Source organism: Sus scrofa, chromosome 9 (assembly GCF_054392235.1).
Source record: "Sus scrofa isolate SSC_HxYL_T2T_F1_AM1 chromosome 9, Sscrofa_HxYL_maternal_Yorkshire_Landrace_v2.0, whole genome shotgun sequence".
In the NCBI taxonomy this organism is placed as follows: domain Eukaryota; kingdom Metazoa; phylum Chordata; class Mammalia; order Artiodactyla; family Suidae; genus Sus; species Sus scrofa.
This window is the reverse complement of record NC_139391.1, coordinates 40,034,400-40,054,074: the sequence shown is the minus strand read 5'-3', so window position 1 is coordinate 40,054,074 and position 19,675 is coordinate 40,034,400. Positions and strand designations below refer to the sequence as shown.

General features: G+C 40.6%; 2 protein-coding genes across 26 annotated transcripts in view; both read right to left on the bottom strand.

The window, feature by feature from the left end:
- Positions 1 to 329: 329 nt before the first annotated feature.
- On the bottom strand, positions 330 to 7,840 carry PTS (6-pyruvoyltetrahydropterin synthase). 7 transcript variants are annotated; one of them, XM_084976048.1, is made up of 6 exons: positions 7,726 to 7,840; positions 5,763 to 5,842; positions 4,181 to 4,330; positions 3,579 to 3,635; positions 953 to 1,023; positions 330 to 760 (listed from the first exon to the last, which is right to left on the bottom strand). In XM_084976048.1, the coding sequence occupies exons 3-6, from the start codon at positions 4,313 to 4,315 to the stop codon at positions 637 to 639; spliced, it is 387 nt and encodes a 128-aa protein (XP_084832174.1). In that variant the 5' UTR covers positions 4,316 to 4,330; positions 5,763 to 5,842; positions 7,726 to 7,840; the 3' UTR covers positions 330 to 636. The 7 variants fall into 7 exon arrangements, 6 of the variants coding, with proteins under 6 accessions (XP_084832174.1, XP_005667396.1, XP_020918450.2 ...); XM_005667339.4 differs by having other exon boundaries at positions 4,308 to 4,330; XM_021062791.2 differs by lacking the exon at positions 7,726 to 7,840 and adding an exon at positions 7,634 to 7,691.
- A 1,498-nt stretch (positions 7,841 to 9,338) lies between these two features.
- The window catches only part of BCO2 (beta-carotene oxygenase 2), a 53,236-nt gene continuing 42,899 nt past the window's right edge, over positions 9,339 to 19,675 (bottom strand). For 11 of the 19 annotated variants that reach the window (XR_014815258.1, XR_014815259.1, XM_013979376.3 and 8 more), the window contains 4 exons: positions 14,617 to 14,754; positions 13,857 to 14,039; positions 13,264 to 13,374; positions 11,715 to 11,963 (listed from right to left, as the gene is read on the bottom strand). Coding sequence is in view for 15 of the 19 variants with exons in the window: in XM_013979376.3 (XP_013834830.3) it covers positions 11,850 to 11,963; positions 13,264 to 13,374; positions 13,857 to 14,039; positions 14,617 to 14,754 (546 nt within the window). In the remaining 4 variants the exon portion in view is untranslated. Of the gene's footprint in view, positions 11,623 to 11,714; positions 11,964 to 13,263; positions 13,375 to 13,856; positions 14,040 to 14,616; positions 14,755 to 19,675 lie in introns of those variants that run through there. The other 8 variants (XR_014815260.1, XM_084976044.1, XM_084976041.1 and 5 more) reach the window with 4 other exon arrangements.

Sequence of the window (19,675 nt, the reverse complement as noted above, 5' to 3'; positions counted from 1 at the left end):
CAATGTGCTATTCCTCACAGGCAGTTCCTGGTTCAATAAGCACTGAATGATGTGCACTAAAGCAGTATTTGCAGCAGTCCCTATACCTCCATTTACAATGCGTTGCCTCAGATGATTTGTGTCTAATTTTCATTCTATATACCTGTACCTTTGGCATATCCTAGAAGTGATCAAGGGAGCTCAATCTACTAACAAATATATATTGTCTATGTTTTCAGACTTTGTGGCCACCTGTATTTTATTTTTTGTAAGATTCATTTGCTGTATTATAAACATTTTTTCCATTTATGTTATATCAAAAAGAAAACAAACACTAAAAAGAGGCAATAGAAAAAACAAAAATAGATTTATTTTGATTTCAAATAATTTTACACCAAAACGTTCTGCTAAAACAATTGTAATTTATGGATAATACACTCTTTAAATGACACCCAGAATACATCATAGATTTGGATTTAAAATAGACTGGAATTTAAAAAAGGTCTTACTCACAATGATTTCAATAAATCAGGTACTTCACAATATAATACGAGGGTATAACCATCATGTGATGACTTCTCAATTATCCAGGGGAATAAAGATTGTCTTCAAATATGGAAAGTAATTAAACCTTTCTATGGTATTAATCTCTAAGAGCTATTCTCCTTTATAGACTACAATATTATTGTCAGTTTCATATACTTTTACTTTATAAAGAACTCCCGCAGGAAGATATTTCTGGAGGTTTTCCCATATATATACAGCTACATTTTCTGTTGTGCTGTAGGAGAAAAGAAAAGATGATCAAAAGGCAAATAAGCGAACTTTCCTGTTTAATATTTGCAGAGAACAGAAATTCTAGTTTTAAAAGATACCACTAAGCTGAAACTTTAGAAATCACATAATAACCAAATAAAAATGTCAAAATCATTCTTCTTTCTTACTATTTACGTAAGGTAAAATAATCAGTCACCTTACAACATCTGCAAAGTATGGCACATCCAGATCCAGATTCTTATGATCAAGGGGCTTCATGATTGCCTCCTCCAGACAAAACAAAGAAAAACATCATTGATGTCATTTATGATTCGTATAACTTTGCCTCTAACCCTCGCCTTATCATTTAGACACTAACTCAATACTTTCAAGTACTGTCTTACAAAACAATCTCAGAAAGGTTCAAGTTGTAAAATAAAGTAAGGCCTAGCTCTCCATAATGACTAGATATTCTCATTACTGAATGCAATAGGTAAGAAACCAAAAAAATAGAGAATGCACTGGAGCTTTCTCCTAACAAGCCTCTGTAATTCAGAATTCAGTTTAACATTTCTTGAATTCTGTCCGAAATATTATCAGAAATACTTCTCCCCAACAGTTTCATCTTTAGCACAATGTCATCAGGACAAAGATCCAATGAGTACTACACATTATAAAGGAGATAAAGACTGAAATTATGATGCAAGTAGTTCTAAATTCTTGCATAAGGAGTTACTTATGAATGATCTTGGGCTCTTAGAAGAAAAAATATAAACACATAAAGTATTGCTTCCTAAAACTTTTTTATATACACACACATATTAAACATAACATTTTTCTTTGTCAATGACAAGAACTGTAATTGCCTTATTTGTAAGTTTTTAGTTTTAGCTATTATTAAAAAAATCTAAGCAATCTAAAAAATACAATAAACTGGGGAATATAACAAAAAAGAAACAGACTCACCGATACAGAGAACAAACTCATGGTTACCAGTGGGGAGAGGGAACACAGGGGAAGGGAATTAAGAGGTACAAACCATTATGTGTAAAATAACCTACAAGGATGGAGTTCCCTTGTGATGCAACAAGTTAAGGACCTGGCATTGTCACTGTAGCAGCTGAGGTCACTGCTGTGGCACAGGTTCCATCCCTGGCCCAGGAACTTCCACATGCCTTGCGAATGGCCAAAATAAACAAATAAATAAAATTAAATAAACTACAAAGATATATTGTACAAAATGGGGAATTCATATTTCATATCTTGTAATAACCATAAATGGAGTATAACCTTTAAAAATTATGACTCAGTATATTTATATACTTCTAACTTATACTGGACATCAATCATACTTCAATTAAAAAATTCTAAGCATTTATGAAACAATCTATAATTTTCCATATTATCAACAGCAATAATAGCAATCATTTTTTGAGCAAACTCTTTAAAATAATCAAATGGATACCAAGATATCAAGAAAATAAACCTTTGTTTTATCTTTAATGTCAGTTCAGTTCCCAACTTTTCCATTGAAGGGAGCCTCTTCTACAGGACTCTTTCTAATTTGACTCTGTAAGCCATGTGAGCCACTCTTACCGATGGGGGTGTGTGATGTCCTTAGGTATGCAAAAGTAGGGATAAGTGTAGAGAAACTCTCCTCTAGCATTTAACTGTAGGCCTGCTTAGAACATCTATTTCTCATGTTGTCTTGTGTTATAAACCACTTGGCTTATATATGCTTTACATCCCCAGTAAATGTAAGAACTCTGTCTACACTGCAGCTCTTCTAAAGTATTCTGAGCACAGTACTGTGTTCACTCATTCATTCTCTTATTTATTCAATGAACACTTATTGAGCACTCATTATTCTTTACCTCCTGGAAAAAAGGCATGTGAACTCTGTGGCTAAGAGCTATGTCTCATTCACCACTGTATTCCTTTTTTAAAAAAAAATTTTTATTATAGTTGATTTACAATGTTCTGTCAATTTCACTATACAGTCAAATGATCCGGTTATACACATCATCACTGTATTCCTAATACCCAGCTCAAAGGCTGATGCAAAGCAGGCAAACTTGTTGAATATATGGATGATAGGTAACATGAAAAAAGTAATTATTAATAACAGCATTTTTATGAAACAAATGTCAGATTTTAGAACAGAGTTAAGGAGCAAAACTGAAGTGAAATAAACAGGTGAAATGATGGCACAATAAAAACTAAGCTGGGTGGAAGGAAATATGATCCCAACTTCGTAAAGGACTAACCACATGACCTAGGGCCGTTTAGAATCTTAATCTACGGAATGGAGAAGCTGTCTGAGATAACCTCTGAGGTCTCTGATAGTGCAAGAATTTTGTAATGATACAATCAGTGAGTCTTTTACTGAACAGCTTCTTTTGTGTTATCCCTATGATGAACCGCCCCAAGGAGTTTATAATAAAGGTAGAGAGAATAAAACAGGGTAGTATAAAATCTGTGATCAAAAGCATAAGGAAAATTCATAGAAGGAATAAAAAGCTTCAAGGAGAAAGCTGTGTCTTAAAAGGGGGGAGAATTTGTTAAATGGAGGAAATCAGGATGTGCCAACAAAGAATACAAGATGAGCATGCCCCATATATTCCCATCATTGTCACACAACTGTGACTAGTTCCCATTAAGTCAAACACCTTCAGGAGAACACTGAGAAAAGGTATTCCCACTCCTACCCCACTCCCACCCCACTCCCACATCCAATTCCACTTGCCAGGTCACAGGATCTCTGGTGATATTTGGCCAGGAAAGGGGAAAGGGGCCATCAAATATATTTAGAAAGGACACAATAAGCATCGGCATGCCATTACCTCCATATACTTTTTGAGATCAGTCAAATTCATAACCATTCCTGTAACAGGATCAATCTAAAGAACAAACAAAGGTGAATATTACCATAACATGCTCTTCATATTTAAACCTCTGATAAATTATCAAAGGCTGCACAATGTGCAGAAACTGTGCCCAAATTTGCCTTCATCCCCCAGACAATCCACCTCAGCATGGAACCATCAAGAATGCCTAGAGAGGGAGTTCCCGTCGCGGAGCAGTGGTTAACGAATCCAACTAAGAACCATGAGGTTGCGGGTTCGATCCCAGACCTTGCTCAGTGGGTTAAGGATCCGGCGTTGCCGTGAGCTGTGGTGTAGGCTGCAGACATGGCTCGGATCCCGCGTTGCTGTGGCTCTGGCGTAGGCCAGTGGCTACAGCTCCAATTCAACCCCTAGCCTGGGAACCTCCATATGCCATGGGAGCGGCCCAGGAAATGGCAAAAAGATAAAAAAAAAAAAAAAAAAAAAAAGAATGCCTAGAGAAGCATCCTTTTCATTGTCCTGCTTTTCCACCTGTTCACATATAGCACATTAAAGATGACATTGTGGGAGAGGAAAGGCCTGAAATGGCAGCAGCTCACCATAACACAAAGACCAACACTGAAGCAATACAGACTTGAACAGAATTTTTCAACACAGAATCCATCACGTTGGCTGAAAGAGGCCCCATCAATCTGCACAAACCACACAGATATTTTCAGCACGTACCTCTCCATGTACTGTCACCACAACTATGGGGAAGAAAACAAAATACCAAAAAAGCCGCATGACTTTCAACAGATTAACATCCAGACACAGGTAGCAACATAAATTATTAGTTCTCTACCCTAGTCTTATTTTCCCCCAGAACATCTGTTCTTTTAGTTAAGGTCTTTTTAGCAACTAAAGCAAGACTTGACCAATGCAGAGGAACTTAGTAGAGCTTAGCTAAGGCCAAAAAGGGTATAAATTCCACTAATGATGTTGACACACTCGGTAGGTATCTCCACTAGGGAGGATCAATACGCTGCTTGATCACTGCCCATAAAAGTAGAAAATGTACAAGAAGAAACCCAGCTACAATTCTGGGCAGTACCTTTCTGAGCAAAAAAAACTACTACTGGGCCTAAAACTTATTCCTTTACTCATGCGAATATAAACATAGTTTACAGTCATGACCTATAAATTAACAAGTACTTGTATGAAGCTTTTGAAAATCCTGAGAATTCCCACCGTGACTCAGTGAGGTTACGAACCTGACCAGTATCCGTGATGATTCGGGTTTGATTCCTGGCCTTGCTCAATGGATTAAGGATCTGGCATTGCCATGAGCTGCAGTGTAGGTCACAGATGCGGCTCAGATCGGGCACTGCTGTGGTGTAGGCTGGCAGGTGCCGCTCCAATTTGACCCCTAGCCTGGGAATTTCCATATAGCACAGGTGTGGCCCTAAAAAGCAAAAGGAAGGAAGGAAGGAGGGAGGGAGGACAGTCTTGACAATCAGAGTCCTTCACATTTTTTTTCAGCTCAATACAAACCATCAGGTATTAAGTGGTAAGTGAGCAAACTAAGAATGAGAGATATAAGTAAGAGGCAGTAACTAAACTAGAAATCCCAATCTAGCATCTTTTCTGGTCTTTTTACTCCATCATACATACGCTATGATACTTTATAGTTAATACAGCTGGTTTTTGAGACATCATCTGTATCTCAAATAATAAGTGTCTTGTCCTTGCAAAAATTAATTACTTTCTTGGAAAAATAATCTCTGCTGGCAAAGTTTTAGACCCTAACCCATTTTTCTAGCATAGGGCATGTCCTGGGCCAATATTCCCCTTCCTTCAGTCATTATTTACTCAAAGAATAAAATCTAATCTTAACACTGGACTCAGTAATACCCAATTAGAAGGAAATACAGTGCTAAAAGAATGTCATGTACTCTACGGCCAAGGAAAAAATTATTTAAACCATTCATTGTTTTGAACTACCTATAACAGCAGGCAGTTGCAAAGTAAAACTCAAGATATACCTAACCAAGGCAACAGATCTTTTCATTTTGTTCTTCCATTTCCTTACTCATTCAAGGCTCAAAGTGTTCATGGTTTGTCTCTAAGGTTTCTTAGTAAGACTACATTTGCTAAACACTCTTTCATCATTGTTGAAAATTTCACCCGTTTTTCTCTCACCTTTATAATTGTGCCCATGGCCATTTGGATTGTTGCATTTCCCAAAGAGTTTCAAGTTTTCTTCATTACTGAGAGATTTGCTAATTTAAAAAAAAAAAAAGTCAACATGACACATTTCAGACACCTTCTCTGTTCTCTACACTTATCGTCTGCTCTAGCCTTTGAAAATTTTCACAATTTATTATTCTTTAGCTCACCAAATGGAGAGTCACAATTTGACTTGATTACTTAATTTTATGTCAGGAACCAGAGTATGTCCCCTAATTAGACTACTATACCATACAAATTAGCAAAAATAAATTCAACATCCTTGATCCACAGCAAGATTTCAATAACTAATCTGCTCAAGGCCCTTGCATTTTTCGACTCAACATTTACTATATTACTAGGCACCGACTGAATGAAGCAAAAGCACATGGTGATTATTTAAAAAAAAAAAAAAAAGTTTGTTTTCAACTGGCTTAAAATCTCATTCCTCCCAAAAAACAATCTCTGACCTTTCCTTTAAAACGTTGTTTTATTATCCCTCAACTATTGCCTAATACTGATAACTTCACCTGTACATTGAGGAGTATTCGAGTTAGGTGAAACTTTAAAATTACAATACTCATGGAGGAGTTCCCATCGTGGCTCAGGGGAAATGAATCTGACTAGCATCCATGAGGACACAGGTTCAATCCCTGGCCTAGGGCTCAGTGGGTTAAGGATGTGACAGTGCCATGAGCTGTGCTGTAGGTTGAGATGCGGCTCAGATCTGGCATTGCTGTGGCTGTGGTGTAGGCCAGCAGCTACGGCTCTGATTTGACCCCTAGGCCTGGGAACCTCCAAATGCCACAGGTGTGGCCCTAAAGACAAAAATAATAATAATAAAAATAAAATAAAATTACGATACTCAGCGTATGTTCTAAACAGAGAACAATTTTCTCAACGGATTTTTATATTTATACCTGTCCAATCAACAGTGCATCTGCAAGGAGGCTCTACAACCCTCACATGTTTGAGCTTCCTATTAAATAACCCCTTTCTCTGTGAGACACTATTACTTTCCTCATTCTCTCCTGCTCACCCACTTCTTACATTCCACGTGCCACAATTCACAAAGCTTCTGCACAAAATTACCTCACTCTACCCTCCAAAAAATTGGCCAGTTTGTACATTCCAGAAGTAAGGCTAAGACGGGTCTTGATCACTGCTGCATGCCTGTTACCTAGCCCAAGACCTGACAAAAAATACCTGTCCTGTGAATGAATGCATCAATCCTCTTAGGTAGAAATTATTATCCTGGTTTCACAGAGGAGGAAACAGATGCTCAGAGAGTGGAGCCTTCTACTAAGTGGCAAATATCCCCTCAAAATCAACTCTTCAATTCGACCCAGCAGTCTGAGTACTCTGGGTTCAATCCCAACTGTGCTGCTTGCCAATGCTCCTGACATAACAGCAGCTAACATGAACTGAGTGTTTACGATGTGCCGGGTACCGCGTAACGTGGGCGAGCTCAACTCCTTTGAAGGTCACAGCGACCCTCTAAGCTAAATTAGAGCAATCCGAGGGACCAAGAAGTACGTTCAGGTCGCAGAGCCAGCGAGAGGACCCTCCGGGCTGCGTACCCTGGGCCGTCGCCCTCCGCAGTCACTGCACAGCCCCTCTGGAGCCTGGTCAACTCGCTATCACGGCTCTTAGGTGGTCGACGAGGCCCGGCGGCCCTAAGAAGGCACCCAGCACCCCCGCCCCGCCGCGCGCCCCCGCCCCGCCGCGCGCCCCCGCCCCGCCGCGCGCCCCCGCCCCGCCGCGCGCCCCCGCCCCGCCGCGCGCCCCCGCCCCGCCGCGCGCCCCCGCCCCGCCGCGCGCCCCGCCTATTCAACGTAGGGTACCCCGGCCGACCCCCGACGTCCGGGCGCCAGGCCCTCCTAGGCCCAGGCCTCGAAGGCCCCGCCCTCGCTACTCTCACCGTGGGCACACCCACCTGTGGAGCCGATGGGACGCGCTGAAGGACGCGAGGCGGGACACTCGCGCCCGCCGGTGGGGGCCTGAGTCAGCGTCGCTCCTCATTCCGCCCGCGAGGCAAGGCCGAGCCTCCTGCCCCGGGGCCGCCGCCTGCCTGGGGGAATGGGCGGGGCCTCCCTCCGCGGCTGCGCAGTGCGGCAGGCGCCCCGGAAGCGCCCTGCGGCTGAGCTCCCTCTGCCGGCTTGGAGGCCGCACCGGGCTTTCCGTTATCTCGGGAGAGCAAGAAGAGCTCACAGAGCTGGGCGTGCCTTAGAGTAGATGGGGTCTGGTGGCCTTCATTTTTCTGTCCGCTAAACCTGAGGCCACGTCGTGCAGTTAGGGTGCGCGTGGGCCTACTTTGAATCAGGGAGGGACTTCATTGAGCCGCCCTTCCCACTCGCTTCTGGAAAGCCCAGGGTTACGGTGTAAACCTCCAGTGGCAGGATGAGATGAGTCCCAGGACCAGTCTACTTATAGCTTAAAAGGCGGAGAAATTTGAGGGTACGTGTAGGACCACGTGGTCTTCGGAACCGATATTACCTTTGGACTATTTGGAACAAAGGGGAGTTCTCAAGCTGTCCTTATCGTCCACATTCCTGCATGGACCCATTTATCACTTGGTTGCCACAGTGTAAGCACATGCACCCGTGAACATACACACATTAGCAATTTTCTGTTCACCGCAGACACCTCGGAGTGATAGGATCTTGTTTCCTCACATCTACTCCTAAGGAGTGATCAAACTACTTAGAGTTGCCAGCATGCACCATGTCATCTCTTGCCTCCCTTCATCCTTTCATTAGTTACCGAGTGTGTACTATGTTGCTGGCATGTTCCAGGCACTGGAAATAGATAAAATCATGGGCATGGCAGAAATATAAGCCCCAATGATTTCTCTCAAATGTCTCCTGTCTCCAGCTATATATGTTGTTCATTCTGCATTATCGTTATTATTAATATGTTATGTAGCAAATATTCCTCACACATTTTCAAGTTTTTTCTCCTCTCCTCCACTGTACTGTAAAAGAACTTTGAATAATTATAAACCAGAGTTTTGTTTTGTTTTGTTTTTTGTCTTTTGTCCTTTTTTTAGGGCCGCACCTGCGGCACATGGAGGTTCCCAGGCTAGGGGTCTAATCAGAGCTGTTGCCAAGGGCCTATGCCACAGCCACAGCAACACAGCATCCAAGCCATATCTGTGGCCTACACCACAGTTCACGGAAATGCCAGATCCTTAACCCATTGAGGGAGGCCAGGGATCGAACCGCAACCTCATGGTTCCTAGTCAGATTCATTTCCGCTGTGCCACGATGGGAACTCCAAACCAGAGATTTTTGAGGTAGAGACCCAAAATCTAACTCAGTCCTCTCACAGATAAGAAAATACAGGCCTACTATAAGTGAATTACTTACCCAAGATCACTTATAATGTAAACAGTGTTCCCCCAGGCACTGACTACATCATAGATAAATACTCTAACGATTACACAAATGCCTCACTTGTTTCAAAAACGATTTAAAGAATCAAAATAAAATTTTAAAAGGGTATAATTTTGGAGAAATTGCTTTGTTTGCTTTAATAAAAATCATTGCATTTGCAGAATTTTTGTTCTATTTTATTAAAGTTGATTCTATATAAAGGCACTCACCAAATTTACCCTCAGTCACACTGCTACAGATTGAATTGTACACCCCCCCCCCCAGAATATGGTTTTATTTGGAAATAGTATCTTTGCAGACATGGTTAAGACAGGGTCACTAGGGAGCCCCCTAACCCCTTTCCCCTCACTTATATACTCCCTTTCCTTGAGTCTCTGGACATTGCCCAGTGGTAAGTTGGACTCAGGGAGAGGAAGAGGCCCTGCCTAAGCTTTATGTCTCAGTCATATGCTCAATTTCCAGAACTTTCTGCTGTACCTAGACTATAAAGTATTGACCCTTTTTGTCTTCTCCTTCAAGAACCTCATAGGAGTTCCTTTCATGGCTCAGTGGTTAATGAACCCGACTAGGATCCATGAGGATGCGGGTTTGATCCGCACCTCATGGATCCTAGTTGGTTCATTCCCTGGCCTGGCTCACTGGGTTAAGGATCTGGCATTGTCGTAACTTGTGGTTTAGGTCGCAGACTCGGCTTGGATCCTGCGTTGCTATGGCTGTGGTGTAGGCTGGCAGCTGTAGCTCCAATTCTACCCCTAGCCTGGGAACTTCCATATGCCATGAGTGTGGCCCTAAAAAGCAAAACAAACAAACAAACAAACAAACAAAACAACCTTAAAGATGGCAGGGCCAAGACAGAATTCAGACATCCCTGGGTCAAATTCTTATGTTTATACTGCTAATCTTTATATGTTTGAGCTTCATTGCCTATGTAGTAGAATGGAGTAAAGTTTTAAAAACAGAAGATGGACAAGATCAGATAGGTCTGTGTACCTCCCAAAAGTCAGATGGAGTCTCCTTCACTCTTCGGGTCCAGATAAGAAAGATCTGGATCAAACCTCCATGTCTTGTTTGAGGAAGTACAATACCCTTTCAAAGACTTTTGTGAAATATCAGGGGATTTATGCTTTTATGGTTGTCTAAGCCTCTGAGCTCCCACATCTGCTATATTAATTCTGTTTAGGCATCTTTTTTTTACCATTCTGTACCTACTGCTGTTGTCCTGTATCTCACCACCCTGGACACAAAACTTAGAACTTTTACTTCATTGCCACCCCAGCATGAAGCATTTGTATGGAACATTTTTGTTAAAGAGAATAGAGTTGGTGATGTTTATAGTAACTATCAAGGAAAACAGAGAAGAAACTATGCTGATGGAGGGCTATGCAGAAAATCCAACGGGTTCACATTGCCCACAAACCACATGTTTGAGAGGCTTGTCCAGCAATATTCAACATGCACGTGGAGCATGGACAGTTTAACTGGCCCGGGTTGGAGTATACCTAACGGAAAAAGAATGTGGGATTTGGGGGTGTGGTTTATGTGACAGGTTTAGGCTGGTTTGGGCTGTAGGTAAACACTGATGGAGTTTAGAAATGTGGAGATTATATGGTCTCTAGTGCCACCTGTTGCCCAACTATAAAGAACTAGCAACTTTTCACCAGTCTCTGAAGAACTAGACACCTGGAGGTTAGAAAAAATACCTGACTTTAGCAACATCCCTCAAAACAACACCTTCCCAAAGCTGAGCTGGGGGCAGGATAGGAACTGGTAGTGGGTAGTTCAACTGCAGTGGCATCTGCTGTGGACGGCAGAGAAATAGCCAGTTTAGAAGCCTCCACGCATGAGATCCTCTGGGAGTACCTTAGGATCAGTAGCAACAGGCAGCCTGTCATGGAAGAAACAAGGGGCTTTTCAGACCTAAATTCATATTCTACTGGTTATGGTTATTTGTAATCTTCTCCCAAGTGTGGGAACCTCTGTCACCCACTGCTCTAGTAGTGATAATGACCCAAGTCTAGTTTTTGTTTTATGTATTCTTATTTATTTTTTTCTAGGGCTGCACCCATGGCATATAGAAGTTCCCAGACTAGGGGTCAAATCGGAGCTGCAGTTGCCAGCCTATGTCACAGCCACAGCAATGCCAGATCCAAACTGCATCTGTGACCTACACCACAGCTCACAGCAATGCCAGATCCATAACCTACTGAGCAGGGCCAGGGATCAAACCCACATCCTCATGGATACTAGTCAGGTTCATTATAGCTGAGCCACAACAGGAACTCCTATGTATTCGTATTACCTGGAAGAAGGTATATCTGGTAAGTAGAAAGTTAAAACTCTCTTCCAAAGGTTGTATCAGGAATTCCCTGGTGGCTCAGTGGGTTAAGGATCCGCTGCTGTCACAGGAGTTCAGTCCCTGGCCTGGGAATTTCCACAGGCTGCAGAGTGACCAAAAAAAAAAAGTTGTATCAACACTTGCTTAATGCTTTCAAGGAAGATCCCTAACAAAATAAATATAAAACTATAAATATCTGGTGCCTTCCATTTTTAATAGAAATTTTAAAGCCAGATGTCTAAGATTGGAAGGTAAGGTGCACTTGTGCTCTCTGTTTTCTACAGAGCACATTCATTTCAAACCTAGTTTTCAGACCTCATGGTTGTTCCATCAGATGGTCACGAAGGTGCCATGGAACCCATAAGGCATTTGCACAGGCACCTCCGCTCGGCCCAGTTCTTCAAAGTTCTTGGCATCCAAGACCAGGAGAAAATTTCTTTCATTCTAGAAAAGGAAACACAATATTGAAAATTCTTTTTTCTATCAAAAATTTTTTTCCTCTACTAGGCTGAAAAATTCCTCAGGAAGAGACCATGTTTTATTCATCTCCATATCTATCCCCAGCACTTAGTAAAGTGCCTTGCCTAGTCATTCACTAAATATTTGCAGAATGCTGAAAGGAAATTATGGCTGAAGATATTCATACCTGGAGCAAAGAAACTAAGTTGTTTATATCAATAACCTTCATAGGATCTCTTTGGGTTTAAGCATCTTTTTACCTGGCCCTTTTCAATCTCCTAAGAGACATAACAATTCTTTCTTCCAAAATAAAATGCCTCCATTTTATGTTACTTTGGAGCTGTTCAAAATGTAGCATTGCAAGGCAGACTGAGATTTTCCCTGGCCTGATTTCCAGAGTGCCAAGGACATGGCATGAGGACTAAGTCCTCCTAAGCCCATGGCAGACATTACTAATTGATCTCAGCACTTTTCTCACCAAAACCTTAAAAAGCCTCAGAATCTCATACCCAAGGCAGCCACTAATAATAGATCAAAGCTGATAAGTGAACTTATTTGCCACAAGATTGCCCTAGATGAGAAGTTAGATGTCAACTAGCACATTGGATTTTTGCCTCATTCAATTAAAATTGGCAGCACAGATGGTGGTATGAAATATTAGAAATTCAGAAGACTAGGATTTAAATACTGGCTTTACCACTATGAGATGTGATGCAAGTCTCTTTCAGCTTCTTTAAATTACAAATTCCACATGTGTAAAATGGTACCACACACAGTTGTTCTGATGACTAAATAAGATATGTGTATGAAAGTAGTTTGTAAATTCTGGCATTCCCGTCGTGGCGCAATGGAAATGAATCCGACTAGGAACCATGAGGTTTCAGGTTCAAGCCTTGATCAGTGGGTTGAGGATCCCACGTTGCTGTTGCTGTTGCTGTGGCTGTGGTGTAAGCTGGCAGCTCTAGCTCTGATTTGGCCTGGGAACTTCCATATGCTTCAGGTACGGCCCTAAAAAGCAAAAAAAAAAAAAAAAAGAAGAGAAAGTAGTTTGTAAATTCCAATGCAAATGCAAGTTATTATTACGGTTCTACAAATAGAACTTTAAAACAGTAATAAAATATGGATTGCAAAAAAAAGGGGGGTTATATAAATAATGAGAGAGGAAGAAAGGAGATATAAGGTGCCAAATTGGAATCAAAATAAACCATCAACAGCATCACTAAATATAACTCTCAAAAGGCTCAGTACTACTTTTCTTTCTGACTAGTGCCAGAAATATATTTACCTGGTTGGGGGTGATCACCACAGAAAGAATAACCCCACCATCTTCTTCATTAGTTCCTGGAACTGGAACAAAAATAGGTTCTGAGGGATAAAAGCTGTCTTCTCTCCAAACCTGTAAGTCCACAAAAAAAAATTTGATAAAAGACTAGTTATGATATGTAAGCTTTCTATAGCTTTTGTCACTCCCAGCATGAATTTGGCTGTTGATATAATAGTCCCACAGTAGAAGAATCAGGCTTACTGAGTTAAATATGAGAGAGGGCGCTTTTGCGGCTGCAGATTCCATCATCATCAAACACAATTTGTGTACTTAGAATTTCCCATCAACCTCAGATAGAATTGTCCCATGATTTCTCTCAAAATACCATCAAGCAAAGAATTATTTTTGTCTCTTCATGTGGTTCATTTAGATTCCCTAGGGAGAACATACCCCTAACCTACGTGATTCCATGGTTCTGAGGTTTATTACAAGTAAGTGGCTGAGCTGCTTAAATATTAAAGAATCTTAAAACCTGCCTTCAACAAAACAGAAACTAATTTAAAGGTCAGAACAGGTCCTTTAAGAGTTTAGAAAAGGTAAGAGAATTTCATTACCGTCAGTGTCTTGTTCACTACATCCACCTTGATCAGAGAATCCCCCACCAAATGCCGAAAGCCGCAACCATAGAAGAAACAATATTTTTTGCCACTGAATTGGCCATAGTTAATCTGGGGAAATTCAACACCTCCTTCCTCTTCCAGGTCCTTTGGGTGTAGATTTTCATAAGAACACCAAATCTAAAAAGAGGTCACAAAAGGATTTGTAGTGATTTCTTCAATATAAGTCTGAGAAGGGCTAACACCCTGCAAGAGTTTGTGACAGAGCTTGGAAACTGGGGTTCTATGTCATTTTTTATATTGCTCCTCTTTTCATCATGTGTATGAATGCATAAATGATTATCAGGTTTTATAGCTAAGCTGTCAAATGACTCAGGAGGTGGAAGCGAGTATTTATTCTACTAAAGCTAAGACAATGATAGATACACAATAATATGTAAGTGCAAATTATCTAAAAGGTGGGGATGGTCAATTCCAACCTCATATTCTGAGACATTTTGCAGCTATAAGAAAGGGACACACATCTGTTTCAAAACGCAAAAGGGATACGTAAGTACAGTGCTCACTCCCACCCAGAATTCTATAGCTCTTTTTCAAGCCATGCTCTGTGACCTGACCCTACTCAGCTGAATGTTATGACTCCTCCTGGGCACCAAAAACTGTGAACAGCCATGCTACATAGCCACACTATTTCACTAGTGAATAAAGGAACACAACTAAAGTTCAAGCCTTAGTCTAATGCCCATTCACAGCATACCTTTCCATCAGCCTGTTTCACAGCACTAGCTGAAGAATAGGACAACGGGCTGAGGTTCTCCCCCTCAGGGGCATTCAAACTGACGTGTAAGGGCAAAACAAACCTTCGAGGGAAAGATCTGGCTACTGAATTATAGGCCTGTTCAAGAGAGAGAAAGAAACAGATGAGAAAATTGTCATTCATAGGATAATAGCATGTCCTGATAACGGAGACCCAGTCAATATTATTAGCAGTTCTAAGTAACTGCATAAATGATCACTTTTATTCATTCATTTACTCAGCCAATTATCAGCTGAGTACCTACTATAGATCAAGTGCTGTTTCAGATGCTGAGAATATAACAATGAACAAAACGGTCTCTGGCCTTGTGAAACTTGTATTCTAGTGGAGAAAGAATGATAATAGATAAGAAATATGTTACTTAAGTAGTATCAAATAAACAAATGATTATATAGATCAACATCAGATAGTGGTGTCATTAAGAAACATATTGAAGAGTTCCTGTCATGGCTCAACAGTTGCGAACCCGACTAGTATCCATGAGGGTGCAGGTTCTATCCCTGGCCTTGCTCAGTGGGTTAAGAGTCCAGCATTGCCATGAGCTGTGGTGTAGGTTACAGATGAGGCTCGGATCCCGAACTGTGGCTGTGGTGTAGGCCGGCAGATGTAGGTTCGATTCAATCCCTAGCTAGGGAACTTCCATATGCCTCTGGTGTGGCCCTAAAAAGACAAAAAGAAAAAAAAAAGAAAAGAAACATACTGAGGATGAGGGACTAGGGAGAAACAATGGGTGCTTCCTTCTTCAGGTCTGGTCAGGGAAGAGCTTTCTGTGGAAAAGGGTTAACTTAGCAGGCCTGGGTTGCTCAAACCCTGAACATTCTCAAGAAAGGCCTGTTTTCATGCCCGATCCTTGGCCAGCCCCTGGGAACTGAGCTCTTAGAATGTTCTGTCTGATTTGAGTATTTTTGTATGCCTGAGGCCTTGAAGCAAACTGTACTAGTTTGTTCGGATAGTTTATGCTAACACTGTAATTTATAGTGAATGCCTGCTTTCTCTATGGGTCTTTGGAACTTCAGTAATTGCAGTTACTCATGTCGGAGCTAATCCACAACAAAACCCCTGGACAACCAGTTAGGGTGAGCTTCGCTGGCAGGCAACATTTCACAAAGAGTTTCTCAAGGCATGAGGCATATCCTGGGAGAGAGCTCTTGGAAGCACACACCAGGTTTCCTCCAGAGTTCATCCCATATACCTTTCCTTTTTGCTGACTTTTTTGGGAACTGTGAGCCCTCCTAGTGAATCATCAAACCAAAGGGTGGCTTTGGGAACCCTCCAACACAACCCATCTCTGCAAAGATGATATTTAAGCAGGAGACCCTAATAAGTGTACTTTTTTCCTGAAGGTAAGAATGCTTTAAGCACATCTTCCTCTCTTGAAATATTGGAAGACGGAGAACAACCTGTGCCATTTGCCCCCATATACCCAGTCCATATTATCTCCATAACATGCAGAAAGGTTTTACTGAGTAAAGATTTAGTGCTTTTCTTTTTTTTTTTTTTTTTGGCTATGACTATGGCATGTGGAAATTCCCAGGCCAGGGATCAAACCTGCACTACAGCAACAACCCAAGCAGCTGCATGACAATCCTTAAACTGCTGTGGCATAAGGAAACTCCTAGTGCTATTTTTAAGCATCATAAATAAATAGCTTTTAAAAATTTACTTTTGGAGTTCCCATCATGGCACAGCGGAAACAAATCTGACTAGGAACCATGAGGTTGCGGGTTTGATCCCTGGCCTTGCCTAGTGGGTTAAGGATCCAACGTTGCTGTGAGCTGTGGTGTAGGTCGCAGATGTGGCTCGGATCCTGCATTGCTATGGCTGTGGTGTAGGCCAGCAGCTGTGGCTCCAATTCGACCCCTAGCCTGGGAATCTCTATATGCTGCGGGTACAGCCCTGAAAAGCGAAACAAAAACAAAACAAAACAAAAAAACAAACAGAAAACAAGTGTTGGTGAGAATGAAGAAAGTGAAACCCTTACACCTTGCTGATAGGAATGTAAAATGGTGCATAAGCTGTTGAAATCAGTGGCAGTTCCTCAAAAGTTAGATACAAAATTATCATATGATCCAGGAATTCCACTTCTAGGTATATACCAAAAAAAGAACTGAAAGCAAAAACTCAAATAGATACCTGTATTGCTATTCATAACACCAAAAGGTGAAAACAATCCAAAGTCTACCAACAGATGAATAAACAAAAGGTAGTACAAACATACAAGGAATATTATTGAAACTTTTTTAAAGGAATTCCTTTTAAGGAATGAGATTTTGCTACATGTTACAACATGGATGACCTGTGAAAAGATTATGTGAAATGAAATAAGGCAAACACAAAAGAACAAATCTGTTATGATTCTACCTATATGAGGTACCTAGAATAGACAAATTCATAGGAACAGAATAAATGCTACAAAGACTGGTGATGTGAGGAAAGGGGTGTTGTTATTTAATAGTTACAGAGTTTCTGTTTGGAATAACAAAAAAGTTCTGAAAATGAATAATGAGGATGGTGACACAACACAATGTATTTAATGTACTGAATTATACATCTAAAAAATGGTTAGGATGGTAAATTTTGTGTTATGTATATTTTACCACACAAAAAAAGGAAATAATGCAGAGAGACCCATGTATCCTTCATCCAATCTCACCAATTATGATCACTTACATAACTACACTATAGTAGCACAACTGGGAAATTTACACAGATATAATCCACCAACATTATTCCGATTTCACCAATTTAACATGCATTCATTTGTGAGTTGTAATGCGTGTATGTTTAGTTTTATGCAGTTTTAGCATATGTGAATTCATATGATCACTGCCATACTTAAGATACAGAACAGTTCTATGACCACAAAGATCCTTCATGTTACCCTTTTAAGGATATTGCCATACCAACTCCCCCACCTCTTGAGCCTAATAAGAAGAGATTTTGACAGTTTTGAGGAACTAGAGGGACAAAAGTTGTTAGTTTAAGTACTCCAAGAAGGGAAAGCTCTGAAAAATTTCTAGCCCCTTGGGTCAGGACTTCTGAGGTTGCACCCTAAGAGTAAGAATAAACAAAAATAGTCCAGCAAGTGACTGCATCATGTTTCAAATTATCATAATCCTTACAGATTAAGAATACTGCAAATGGGAGTTCCCGTCGTGGCTCAGTGGTTAACAAATCTGACTGGGAACCACGAGGTCACGGGTTCAATCCCTGGCCTTGCTCAGTGGGTTGAGGATTCGCTGTTGCTGTGAGCTGTGGTGTAGATGGCAGATGCGGCTTGGATCCCACGTTGCTATGGCTCTGGCGTAGGCCGGCAGCTACAGCTCCGATTCGACCCCTAGCCTGGGAACCTCCGTATGCTGCAGGAGCAGCCCTAGAAATGGCAAAAAAAAAAAAAAAAAAAAAAAAGAACTGCAGTTGATAATGTACCCTAGCCATCTTCCAGAAGCGAATGAAAAATCTTCTCTGATGGAAGATAACAGAGTCTCCCTCTACAATTTTTCAAACACGATATTCTTACAGAATAAAAATTAATCAGCACATGAGAAGACAAAAGAGTATGTTTTTTTAAAAAAAAAAGATTTTAAAAAGATGATAGAAACAGAACCACAAGGAACCCAGATAATGGAAGGATGAAAGATACGAAAAATAACATAAGCAACAAAGGAATAGAATGAAAAAGGGTAACACATAGGTACTGCAGTCCCAGGAAGAGAGAAGAAAAACAATTTACTAGAAGCAATATTTGAAGAAAAAAATGGGTGAAATTTTTCACAACTAATGAAAGACATCAAACTATAGATTCAAGAATCTTTAAAATATTTAATAAATCAAAGACAACCATATTGATAAATATAGTACTAACTACAGAAAATCAAAGAGTAAATCTTTGGGAGGATTTACTTCAAAGGAGCAAAGCTTAGACTGACAACTAATTTCTCAATGAAAGTCAGAAGACCATTGAATGATATGCTTAATATGTCCAAAGAAAATAACTAACAACCTAAAATTCTTTATCCAATGAAAACATCCTTGAAGAAAGAAGGCAAAATAAAAACATTTTTCTGACAAGCAAAAAGAGATTTAGAGTTCCCTGGTGGTCTACTGGTTAAGGATTCAGCATTGTCAGTGCTATGGTTCAGGTTCAATCCTTGGCCCAGGTACTTCTGCATGCCACATGCATGGCCAAAAAAGCCAAAACAAAATTTCAAAGATTTCAGAAATAATAGCTGAGAACTTCTCAAACCTGGAGAACCAGATATATAAGTCCATGAAGCAAAGAAACATCTAATTATCTCAATGCAAAAGCAACTTTTCCAAAATACATTATTTTAAAACTATTAAGTCAATGACAAATAAAAAATTTTAAAGGCAGCCAGGGAAAAAAGGACAGTAACCTTCAAAGAAACCTTCATTAGGCTACTGGCAGCTTTCTTAGCAGAAACTCTACTTGTCAAAAGAGACTAGAATGATGGAGTTCCTGCTGTGGCACAGTGGGATTGGTGGTGGCTCTGGAGCAGAGATGCAGATTCAATCCCTGGCCCAGTGCAGTGGGTTAAGGATCTAGCCTTGCCAAAGCCACAGCTGTGGCTTGTATCTGATCCCTGGCCAGGGAACTCCATATGCCACAAGGTGGCCAAAATGGAAAAAAAAAAGAGTGAAAGAGTAGAATGATATACTCAAGATACTGAAAGACAGAACTGTCACCCAAGAATCCAGCAAAGTTCTCCTTCTGATAAAAGGAGAAACAAAAACATTCCCAGGTAAACAAATGCTGAGAGTTCAGCACCATTAAACCTCCCTTACAAAAAAGGCTGAAAGGAGCTCTTCTACCTGAAACAAAAAGGCAGAAGTACACAAAACTTTGAGTTAGGTCATAAACAGACAAAATCAGAAAATCGTGATTCTATATCAGAATAAGTTGTTAAACACTTAGAGCATAAAGGTTAAAGGAGTAAAAAAGCAGTAAAAATAACTAGAGCTGAAAAGGGATAATTTG

Excerpts from the sequence above, each read along its gene's own strand:
- PTS (XM_005667339.4), bottom strand. The coding sequence starts at position 7,811 with ATGAGGAGCGACGCTGACTCAGGCCCCCACCGGCGGGCGCGAGTGTCC. Across the intron at positions 3,636-4,307 it reads TGGTGACAGTACATGGAGAG|ATTGATCCTGTTACAGGAAT; the intron begins GTACGTGCTGAA and ends TTTGTTCTTTAG. Across the intron at positions 761-952 it reads TACTTTGCAGATGTTGTAAG|CACAACAGAAAATGTAGCTG; the intron begins GTGACTGATTAT and ends TTTCTCCTACAG.